The sequence below is a fragment of the Macrotis lagotis genome, chromosome 2 (assembly GCF_037893015.1).
Source record: "Macrotis lagotis isolate mMagLag1 chromosome 2, bilby.v1.9.chrom.fasta, whole genome shotgun sequence".
NCBI classification, from domain to species: domain Eukaryota; kingdom Metazoa; phylum Chordata; class Mammalia; order Peramelemorphia; family Peramelidae; genus Macrotis; species Macrotis lagotis.
Window position 1 is genome coordinate 25,813,278 of NC_133659.1, and position 12,076 is coordinate 25,825,353.

Below are 12,076 nucleotides of genomic sequence, written 5' to 3' on the forward strand. Positions count from 1 at the left end.
TGTGGCAACCAAATGATGTCCCTTGTAATCTCACCTCCCACAGATTTTACTATCTCTGTGCATGTGATTCTCAAATCTAAAATACAAGCAGCCTAACCTCTCTCCTGATTCTTTACTGCCTACCACCATCTCTCAAACTCAATGTCCCAGTGTGGAAATTGGGAATATTAAAATCAACAAGTCCAAAATATTCATAGCTGACATATATCTATCTATATCTAGATATAGATATAGATAGATATATAGCATCACTTTTCTTCCAAACTGAATTACTCTTGAGGGGGCTATGATTGCCCCCCATCATCCAGGCTCACAACCAGTCACCTCGAGGCCTTACTTGCATTTACCTTCCGATAACACATCCAATCTGTTGCCAGACCTTTTCAACTTCAAGTCCCTACCCACTCCAATCCATCCCCTCGGCTGCCAAGGCAATCTTCCTGAATTGCAAGTCTAAGCATTCCAACCTCCTGATCACCTCCAGGACTCCTTACTACCAATTAGTCAAATAGGAAATCTTAGGTGGCCTTTAAAGCCCTGGTCTTTCCAAATCCAATACTATGGGCTTTCTGTTGCTCCTCAAACACATGGCTATCTCATCCTCTGAGTTTTTTCCTCTGGCTGCCCATCCCTCTGCCTCCTGGCTTCCTTCACAACTGAGCTCAGCAGGACCTTCCCACTTTCCCAGGCCCTCTTCTCCATTCCCTCTAGGATATTCACTTAGAGATTATATCCCATTTATACTGTTTATCTTTTTTAAAATTATATTTTTTTATATCACTATGATTTGTCAGTATCCCTCCCCTCTCTTCCTAGAGACCAATACTTTAACCTCCATCAACTTCCCCCCAAAAAAAGTACAAGCAGCTTGCTAGGCTTCAGAGTGGGGAGGGGCATCTTCTAGTTTCTTTTTCCATGATTTTCCAACATTGAGTTTTGATTGTTCTTTCCATGTGCCACTGCAGTCTGTGGGTACAGCCTTTAGGTTCCGCTCACTTAGTTGCCTCGGCACACACCAACTCAGGTGGGTTCAAATCCAGTCTCACTGCCTAAGCAAGTCAGTCTAAACCTGCCTGTTTTCCTGAATGGAAAGTAACTTTCTCTGCCTCACAGGATTGTTGAGGTTCAAATAGGAAGTGTGCGAAACCGTGTTTTGCCTGTGGTGGGCTCTCATTTGTTCCCTTCTCATAATAATCATGTGCCAGAGTGGATTTACTTTTTCCCCATCAAGCGCCACTTTCCAACATGTAGCTATCACAAAAGATGGGGGGGGGGCTTTTTTCCCCATGGTGTCCTTGAAACGTAAGCCTAGTAATAGAATCTTTGGGTCAGAGGCTAGGAGCTTAGCCGCTTTTTTACATAAACCCAAATTGCTTTCCAAAATGGTTGTATTCCTTCTTAGGGCCCCTGCAACAACTACTCCCATCTTCTGACATATTTACCCATTTGGTGATTTGATTGTTTTGATCTGCATTTCTCGATTTGAGTGAGGGGAGTTGTGCTGAGTGTCCAGCCTCACTTTCTCCTCCAGAGCCATCTGGGTCCAGCAGCCAGGAATCAGGAAGACTTAAGATGGTCTTGGATCTCTCTTCCTATGAGTGATCTGATGCAGTGAGGGAGGAGACCGGGAACACGAAATCAGCCAGGAGAGGCCGGGGCCAGCAAACAAAATGGAGCCAACCCCAATGACTGGATCAGACCTGTGTTCTGGGAACCTCAATTTAGTGGCCCTATGGAGGGAGGCTATAAACTGCAGAGGAAGAGGGGGGGACCAATGAGGTCACCACACGACAAAGTGGGGGAGAGGTGGAGTCAAAACCTTCAGGCCAGTAACTGGGTGAAGGAAGGATATGACCAAAAAGCACAGGTGCAATCGTGTGGAGACAGAATAATCGAGAGTCTGAAGGGACTTCGTACCTGTTTACACAAGGTGGACTAGGTCAGATCTGGTACTTGTTGGGTCAGGTGTCCGGGGAGTTGGAGGGGTGGCCCAGCTCTGCTCCTTACAGTCTGGGTGATGGTGAGAAGAGGATTAACCCCCTCCTTTCAGCCTGCCCAACAGTACAAGAGAGCTCACAACCTTCCCTAAATTGGATAAAAAGTCCTGGCCTGGGGAACCACAGAACTCTTTTCCACCACCCTTCCCGGGCCCAGACCCACTGCCACTCTATCTAGGTGTAGGTGATAACATAAGAATAAGGACAGTTGGCATTTCTGTAGCACTTTAATGTTTACAAAATGCTTTCTTCACAACAACCTTTTGAGGTAGATAACTGCAAGGGATGTCCCCATTTTATAGCTGAGAAAACTGAGGCCACAAGAGATTGGGTGATTTGCCAAGAGCGAGGGCTCAAACCCCACTGGAACTTAGGTCCCATTCTAGTGTCTGAGTGCTGTTGGTCATCCAGATTCCCTACCCTGAGTTCTTCATTCAACCCCACAGCTTTTAAATTCTAGACAAAGGCAACAAAAATTAAATACCACCAAATCTTAAAAAAAAGAAAAAAATAGTCCCTGTTGACTGTTTCATATTTTTCAAAACCAAGACATTTTATTTTTTAAAAAAAATTTTTATTAAAAAATTAAAGTCAAACAAAGGTTCTATTTCTAAAGTGACATGTATCAGGTGACTTGGCCAAGGCCCTTCAATCCAGGACCAGTCCTGGAGGGACCTGGGAGCCAGGCCTTCATGTGAAACGTGGGTTCCCCCAGCATCCCTGCCCAACTACTCCATGCCACCTGGGACCTCCCCCACCCTCTGACAACCAAGCAAACAAACCCAGGCTGGGAAACAACTTTCAGTCTCCACATGGGTTGGGAACAGCCTTTTAACAGGCACTTTCCATTGTGGCCTTGCAAAGAGTAAACAAAAACATTTAAATATATCATTTTGGCTCCAGCTCCGGAACTGGCTCTTTCCCCCAGACAGCCACTCGAGTCAGAGCCACATGCTCTGCCCCAGGAATCATCTGATGGGGATTCTCGGCTGAGCCCGAGCCATGCTAAGCCATCCACTGTAAACTGGACAATCAATGATCAAGGCAACTGTTTGCATTTGCATAACTCCAACTCAAAGGCAGCACCCTTTAGACATTCAATCAAAGGCAGGCAGGTGAGAAGGCAGAGGGTGAGAGCTCCTCAGGGAGCCTCCTTACGTCTGAAGAGGCATTTTAGACCCAGAGGACTTCTTGTAGCTCATAAAATGCATGTGAAAGTCCACGAGGATGGATGCAGCAATCTGCTGCACGTGGGGCTCTGCCTGAGTATGGTCCCGGATATCCTGCAAGAGCTGCAGCCCGCCTTCTTCAATGAGCATCCGGCAGTACTTGGTAGCTAGAAGAGCAAACACAGAAATGACAGTTAGCGAAGGTCACAGGCAGCTGGTATCCCAAGCCGCAGACTTCCTCAGTACTAAAGATGGTTTGCTGCTCGCTCAGAACTTCCTTACTCATACAACTCAATTCCCTATTACCCATTTTTTGGTCTTTCTATTCCTGCTGTAGTCATTCTCATTGGTGGAGAATACAAAAGCCAAGAATTAAGAGCCCTTGGGTTGCCAAGATCCGCCACCATCTGGGGCCACGGTCAGTCATCTTAACACTGGTCTCTAGAAGCCAAGACAACTCCCTCCTGACCTCATCTCCTCTCTTCACACTCAGCAGGGCACCCATCCTTTTCCCTTGATACTCTTTCTTCTCAAATTTATTCAGTTAAAAATATCCCATTTTTCCAGATTCTGGCCCCAGTTTCTCTTTGCAGATGACATGTGGATCTCACAGATTACCCACAAGCCTTGGAGACATCACCCAGTCCCTAGCAGAGCTCACCCTCTTCTCCCCAGCCTGGCCCTTGCTTCCACACCCACCTCAGGCCCTGAGTAGCACCCCCTCCAGTCTCCCAGTCCCAGGATCCTTTGCCCCTCACACAGCCAGGGCGCCTGCCAAAATCCACCGTGTTTAATTCCCCTACCCATACAAGCCTCCTTTCTCCATTCCCCCACAGCTCAGTGGTCTGGATTGCCCCAGCAGTCTCCCAGAAAGGATTTTCCCAAGTGCAGATCTCCCTCAAAGTTGGTGGCCCTCTATTCTCTCCAGGATAGAATAGAACTTACATTCAAAGCCCTTCACAAGCGGGTCCCAATATGCCTTATTCTCCCTTGGGCCCTCTAAGATGGAGCTAACCTGGTCTTCTCTGTTTCTCTCCAGTCCTTTGCACTATCATCCCCCCAACCCCCACCTGCACCCCAGTCTCTTTCTTTTGTTTTACAATGAAGCTCAAGCACCATCTTCTGCATGAAGCCTTCCTAGAAACCCCCAAACCACTGGCATTTTAACAACTTTGTATTAACTTCCTATTTATGCTAAGCATTTACATGTCATCCACCCCACCAGGTTGACCCTTTGCAAGTAGGGAGGGTTTCTTTTTTTCTACATGTGTCCCCAGCAACTTGTATAGGGCCCAATAGAATATAACTAGTATAGGGCCCAATATACTACAGAAGGCACTTAATACTTTTTGCTTCGATTACATGGCTTTACTTTGTTCTTTTAAAAAGACAACTCGACGTGATGGAAATGCCATCCACGTCCAGAGAAAAAAACGATGGGAGTCTAAAAGCACACCAAAGCATACTATCTTCACTTTTTACAACTTTTTATGTTTGTTTTTTTCTCTTGGTTTATTTTCCCCCTTTAGTCCTGATTCCTCTTCCACAATATGACTAATATGGAAATATATTAAACATGACTGTACATGCATAACCTCTATCAGATATTCCTTACCATCATGGGGACGGAAGAAAAGAGGTAGAAAAAATGTGGAATACAAAAGCTTACAAAAATATGAATGTTGAAAAAATTGAGAAAAAAATAAAATGACATTTAAAAAAATAAATAAGTCAAGCTCTCTTCACCCCTCATTCTAACTACTGCAGTGATCTAGTTCATCCCACATGGGGCTGCTAAATGAATAATTCTACAGGTTTGACCACATTATACCCTCTGCTCAAAAAGTTTCCAATGTACACTGGTACTTAATCTAGCACCACCTTCCTCTTCTTCAGGATGGCATCCGATGCCCCCACAAGCTGCTATCTCCCATTCCCAAGCTTACTGCATACTATTAATACCTTCAGGCAAGAGAAGTTCCACCTAGTCTGGTCTACTCATCTATTCCTAATACCTGCTTGCCAGGTTACCCTACCCCCTCACCCCACCATTTCCCAAGCTTATCTTTGTATTGGCATCTAGAATAAATAAAGCCCTTCCCAGCTCTCTTTGAATTTTTTTTAAAAATTTATTTCTTTAAAGCAATGAGATTAAGTGACTTGCCCAAGGTCACAGAACTAGAAAATTATTAAGTGAACTCAGGTCCTCCTGACTCCAGGGCTAGTGCTCTGTCTACTGTACTACCTAGTTGCCCACCCCTTTGAAATTTTTTTTTTTAGGTTTTTGCAAGGCAAATGGGGGTTAAGTGGCTTGCCCAAGGCCACACAGCTAAGTAATTATTAAGTGTCTGAGGCCAGATTTGAACTCAGGTACTCCTGACTCCAGGGCCGGTGCTTTATCCACTACTCCACCTAACCGCCCACCCCTTTGAATTTTTAAGCACAAAGGTAAAAGTAAGCAATTGCTGCATCCTAATGGTCACCCCAGCAGATAGAGTTTCATTTTATTTTTGATTTTGAATCTGAGAATAGCCAATAGTAGACATTTAATAAAATGAAAAAGGCTGAATTGAAAAAAAAAAATCAGCAAAAATTAACCAACAATGCCCTTGACCAAGTTGTTCAGTCCTCTAGCATTTAGTCTCTCTTATTTGCTAAGCTGAATTGAAAGTAGAATTCTAAAGAGATTCTACTGTGTAGACCGGCAGATCACAACAGTCACAGATCAAAGAAGAGAAGAGGCATCTTATCATCAACTTTCTCAACTGCTCCCTGCTCCAAAGTTTAAGTCAAAGCTGGAAAGACATGTGGCTTTATGTAGCCCACTAGAGTACGTACGATTCTTGCTGCAGACATGATGCATGGCCCACAGTGCCCAGAGCTGAACCTCAAATATCGTGAAGTTGCTAAGTAATGGAAAAAATGATTTGAAGGACCTGTGGGTTCCAAAGAAAGAAATTTAGAAATTAGGCCATTTGGTGACTTAACAATCATTTAAAAGCCTTGAGTGCATGACTCTTACAAAGTGTTTTCTGTACATGAACTTGATGGCTGATGATTAGAAAATAGATGAAAAAGTGAAAGGTGGCATGTGATAGATTGAACAACGTCCACCACAGGCTCATGCCAAACATAAAAGGGAAACTGCTTGGGAGGAACCATAGGAAAAGGAGACTAATTACTATTCTGAGAGAAAACCCAACCCAGCATCACCTGTAAGTCACCAGTGCCACCATCTTGCAGCTTGGACTGGGCCACTTCAGCACCGTCATGTACTGCAAGAGACAAGAATAAACACGTGTCAGCCTGTGGCTTTGCAGGCCAGGGCTGTCCAGTTACCACTAGCTGCCCCAATCCCACTAGATCAGAAGAGGGCTTCCCCTACCAGGTCATCTAAAAGAGCACTCCTCTGGATGCTGCTTAGGGTCCATTCCTGCTCCCCCAGAGAGGTGAGATGGGAAATGATTCCAGCTGCAAAGTAGCTCACTTCCATCTCCACACTGTGAAGTAACCGGCTCACATGGCTCATCAAGCTGCTCACCATCAACTCCGAGGATAATTCTTTGACTTCAGCAACATTGTTCTACAGGCAAGACAGACCAAAAGAACTTGGGAATAGGAAGGGAGTAGGACCAATTTGGAGTCCTTCTGGGGACTGGACTTTTATAAATTAGGCATCATTCAAAGTGTTGGATCCAGATCCTTTTCTAACTATCCAATTCTAAGATTCCCTGAAATTTCAGCAAAAAGGGACCTCAAAGGGCTAAAATCTCCATGTGGTGAAACAGTCTCTTTGAAACCTCACTACGTTCCTGCCACAACCAATTCACTTTTGGACAGCTGTAATTTCTTCAAAATTTTTTCCCAATACCATCCTACATCTTGTCTAGACGGTGATGGGATTCTTTCAGCACCTAAAGAAATCTTTTACTCTAGCCCGCTCATTTTACAGATGAGAAACTGAGGCATAGAGGAAGAAACTTGTTTAAGAAAAGTCTGATACTAAGCAGCAGATCTGGGATTAGAACCCAGGAACACACACACACAAGGCTCTTTACCACCCACACTTGACACCCAGATTTGCTACGCATCTATATTAAATATGAAATTCATAGATGAATATTCACTTTCCCAATACAGGGCTCCCAAGTGAACCTAGAACTTTGCATTACAACACTGGTGGGGCTAAGCAGCCACAGTCCTCCTGAGGACCCTTCAAAAAACCCTTCTGGCATTCCAAAAATAGCATATGGTCATTTGGCAGTGCCTCCTACTATTGGTCATTTAGGACATAATCAGGAGCAACATGGAGAAATTGCAAAAAAAAGACAATTTAGGATCAATATAAAGAAAAATTTCCTGTAGCTGCAGATGGCAGAATGACCACTCAAGCACCTTCCATCTTGCCTAGACCCAAGGATAACACAGTTTCTCTGGAATTAACCAAGCCCGAGATCATATAAAAAAATCCAGTTGATAACAAACACTGGCAATGGGCCACCAGGAATACTTGACATTACAGACAAGGCAAAGATGGAAGATACACAGCCCCTGGGTAGGGCAGCAGGGCTCCTGTCTTCTCATCTATGAAAAGCCCTGAATGGCCAGGGGCCAGGATTTCCCTTCACAAATCAAGGCAGCTCAACCTTCAGTCTTTAGTCAGTAAGCTCTCACTACATGATATGCCAGGGGCACAAGGGAAACCAGAACATGGCCCCAGCTCTTGGAAGTTCCACTCAAGCAGGGACAACAATGTATAATGAAAGGGGAAGGAAGGAAACGAGCATTTAGAAAGGATCTTGCCCATTCTCTCATACCTGGGGTGTGTGTGTGTGTGTGTGTGTGTGCTGAGCAGGCCCCCCAAAGTGACACAGCCTGAGCAGCAACACTGTCCTCAGAAGGCTCAAGAACACTAAGACCAGGAGAACAACTCAGTTCATGCTCTCCATCATACCTATGCTACCTAGTATCACATTCATGAATCTTTCCTTATTCACTCAGCATTCCTCAGATACAAGTGCCAGGTGTAGTAACTGATGAAATACTGGGAAAACAGTCATTAATGACCTATTGACCTCCAGGCAAACAGTCCAATTCTTCTAAACATCTGGTGCAAACGTCAATAATGCCACTGCCAACTCCTAATTCCATAGTCTTTCAGTTTTAAAAAGTCCTTTCTGAAGAGAGCACAATCATTTTACAGACAAAAAAAGAGGTGCTTGGCCCAAGGCTTTTGAATCTAAGACGTTCCTCCTCTCTCAGAATAAGATAATACTATAGAGGGGCAGCTAGGTAACGCAGTAGATAAGAGCACCGGCCCTGGAGTCAGTTGTACCTGAATTCAAATCTGGTCTCAGACACTTAATAATTACGTAGCTGTGTGACCTTGGGCAAGCCACTTAATCCCATTTGCCTTGCAAACCTGCCCCCCCATAAAAGGTAATAATGTAGGAAAGAGCCCCCTTAAACTATTTGATCTGTCACATTAACTATGTAAGAACCAAGGCTCTAAGTGGTCATTCCACCTTTCCTACAATACCATCATCAGTGATGTAGAAGGGATGCTGGACTGAGTCGGGGAATTTATGATCAAAACGTAGTTCTGCTACTGACCACAGGGGGGACACCTCAGGCAAGTCACTTAACCAATGTGGGCCTGGGAGTGAAGTTCTCAGACAAAACTATCTTCAAGGACCCTTCCAGCTCCAAGTCAATGATTCCACAGCCTCCTAAGGGAGCTCACCTTACTCTGGACAACTTCTCTTTAAGTCAAACTTCAAAGTCTCTTTGAACTGAGAGAAAAACCAAGAGAAAACCAAGAGAGAAAACCAAGCTGGCCACCAAGGCTGGTTCTATCCATTAGACCCAACTTGAACTTTGAGGAAATGAGAAGAACCTAAAAATATAAAAAACCAACTAATATCCCAAGTATTCAGAAAGGACAGGCAGGAGCAAGAGAAATCAGGGGCAGAGTCCTTGACTGTGCAAATCGAGGCAGCACAAAGGACATAGCTCTTGACTTCCTTGCATCCCTCATACTCCTTGGGTCATCATCTATCTGAAAGGGTGCTGCAATTTCCCAAAACCCTCATTCTCAAGTCTCTGGGGCAGATGTAGCTGTTCACACACAACGACAGAATTCTCACAGTAAGATGACAGACCACTGAGCCTTGCCATCTGCCCCAAAGCTAAAGAAGCCCATGTGTATTTTCTGCCCTCACAAGGAGAATAGGAAGGATGGACACTGTTTCTTCAGCCCATATCCTGGCACACATTAGGTTCTTAATAACTTCTTTCCATTTTTGTTCTATCATATTCTAGTTTAGTCATATCAACAATCCTAGACTGTAAGCTCCCTGGGGGCAAAGAATCTTATTTAGCTCTGTAGCTCCCTCAGTAAAGCCATTCCGAGATTAGCAGGTCTTCCCTTCGCTGATGTGGCTGCAACCATTATTCAACTCTGTTAGCTATAATTAATGTGCTAAGACATGGATCATTCTGTAGCCAACTTGGCAATAGGTCAGTCTGAGAACCAGCCAGATGGCGAGCCCATTCCTGATTCTACCCTTGAGGCCTTCCCGCTTTGGCAGGAACAGCCAGAGGCTGTGTACCATTGGCATAGCCTTGGAGAACTGAAGGTCATCTCCATATTACAGTCAGGTATTGGAAGAAGACATCAGGAGAGGATATAAGGGAGAAGGAAGAAATCAGGCAACCATATTGTTCCGAAAACTGTGTCCCTGGCAGAGAAAGATGCCTAATTTCAGGTTTTAATTGATTCTCCTAAAATGTCCTTTCTAGAGCCCTCTTTCCACACAACTTCCGAGTGCTGTGAGGTACGTCAGGCAAATAGGATGGTTTCCACCTTGTAGAAAAGGAGGCTGAGCCTCAACAAAGCCCAACAGGCTTGCCCAGGGTCACTCAATCAAGAAGAATCACCATGGGGACTTCCAGCCAATATACAACATAGAGCATTTCCCCTTACATAGGGTTTCTAACATTTTGATTTAATAATTTTAATGAAAAAAATTTTCAAATGTGATTCACATTCATTGCAATTAAGTTGACAAAATTAACTCCATAGAATTTATATATTTCTTACCAAAAGGCCAAGAACTCTGGTTTGTATCGTTGATTCTGATGGGAAAGTCTGTCAAAAGAAACACCTCAAGGTCAGTAGCATCATTAAGAAGACTGGAGCTCTGTGTAAAGCCCACCCGATCTGGTACCTCCAAGACTTGGATAAAGATGGCCAACCCATGGTTCTCAACAAAGTGCTTGCAGGTGGCTGGGGATTCATCTGTGAGGTTCCACAGTGCTCTCAGGGTAAACGTAAGGGTAATATCTTCTAAATTCTCAGAGGTTTTCTGTTTCACTATTGCTAAGAGTTCCTACAAAAGCAAAAAGAGAAAGAATAAGATGTTCTGACAATTCAAATTGTCACAAAAACCTGATTTTGTGGCTTAGATATCATTTGCTCCCTCTCCCTGTCTTAAGAAAAGTCTATAAAGTATTTCATTAGATTAGACAATTTCTGTAGGTAATTGAAGCTATGATAGTTACCAATTCAGGCTGAAGTCTAGGAAAAAATCTATTATTTCATCTTCTCATGAAAAGACAAACAGCACTGTTTATGGACCAAGTTCTAGCCCAGCCAGCACTCTAGGTCAGAAAAGAAGCCACATGCATTGACCTAGTCCACAGCCTTTTAAAAAGGCATCTCCACTTGAGAAAATCAAGTTCATTTAATTAACATGTAATGCGAGAATATCTAATCAAGGATTAAATGATTTCAAATTTCTTCAGAGAAGGAAAGAGCCAGCTCTTATAAGCCTTCATTAAAATTCAGGAAATTCTGGAGCTAAATTCTAAGCTCAATAAATATTTTTTTTTTTTTAGGTTTTTGCAAGGAACATGGGGTTAAGTGGCTTGCCCCAGGCCACACAGCTAGGTAATTATTAAGTGTCTGAGGCCAGATTTGAACCCAGGTACTCCTGACTCCAAGCCCGGTGCTTTATCCACTACGCCACCTAGCCACCCCCTAAGCTTAACAAATCTTAAGACTTCTCATTTTCAGATACTTTTGAAGGATTCTAGAGCATTAATGTCATTAGTATCAGCTTATTGCCCTTTGGATTACAGTGGTGTGGTTGGATCAGGAGGAAAATATAGCATTAAACTGATTATCGATATTCACCAAATGAATACATTAATCCTGATGGAGTGCCTACAATGGCCTAGGGCTATGGGGTCCTATAAAGACATGGTGTCTCCCTTCCAGGCAGTAAAAATAGCTGTGATATCAGGATGAATACAGCTTACAACCTGTCCAGAGCTGAAGAGATCACTCTAGCCAAGTACATGCCATGCCTACTAGTCCATCCTCTAGTGAGAGGCTGCCCTAGGATCCTCCCAAATTCTTGTACTAGCAAAGATGGTAAGACCTATGGTCATATCTGCTGCACTGAGGCACTGGAGAAAAGACAGCCATAGAGGCCAGGACTTACCAAGCTGGTCACAAAATAAATGCAAAGCTAGTAGCCTAATTCCTCAGATTTAGTGAGTGTTCCACAGCAAATCTTATAACCTGGTAAATGGCCATTATAAGGTACACAGAAAACTCAAGATAGGAAAGGAACATGCCAGTCAACTCACCCTGACAACAATGAAAAGTTCTGCCTTCAGTTGGGCTGTCTGTTCAGGAGAGAGCTGAAAGCACACAAGGAGAGAGGTGATTATCTGCATTCCATCAAAATTTGGGAGAGATGTAGCCCTAGCCTGGTTAAGCATAATCCCATACCTGAAGGGCCAGAATGGAGATGACGCTCACTGCCATTGTCTGCATATTTGGGTTTTCATGCTTACAGAGCCATTTCATAACAAACTTAGCAGCATCAAACCTGAAACAAT

The 12,076-nt window shown here is 43.8% G+C and overlaps 1 protein-coding gene across 3 annotated transcripts in view; it reads right to left on the reverse strand.

Annotated features, from left to right (window-relative positions):
- Positions 1-1,726: 1,726 nt before the first annotated feature.
- ZYG11A (zyg-11 family member A, cell cycle regulator) overlaps positions 1,727-12,076 on the reverse strand; it is a 30,081-nt gene continuing 19,731 nt past the window's right edge. The window contains exons 5-12 of one of the 3 annotated variants that reach the window (XM_074221418.1): positions 11,967-12,066; positions 11,822-11,875; positions 10,396-10,557; positions 10,269-10,316; positions 6,552-6,749; positions 6,380-6,441; positions 6,005-6,102; positions 1,727-3,333 (exon numbers count right to left, since the gene is read on the reverse strand). In XM_074221418.1, coding sequence (XP_074077519.1) covers positions 3,152-3,333; positions 6,005-6,102; positions 6,380-6,441; positions 6,552-6,749; positions 10,269-10,316; positions 10,396-10,557; positions 11,822-11,875; positions 11,967-12,066 — 904 coding nt within the window. In that variant the 3' untranslated portion in view covers positions 1,727-3,151. The remainder of the gene's footprint in view (positions 3,334-6,004; positions 6,103-6,379; positions 6,442-6,551; positions 6,750-10,268; positions 10,317-10,395; positions 10,558-11,821; positions 11,876-11,966; positions 12,067-12,076) is intronic. The other 2 variants (XM_074221419.1, XM_074221417.1) reach the window with 2 other exon arrangements.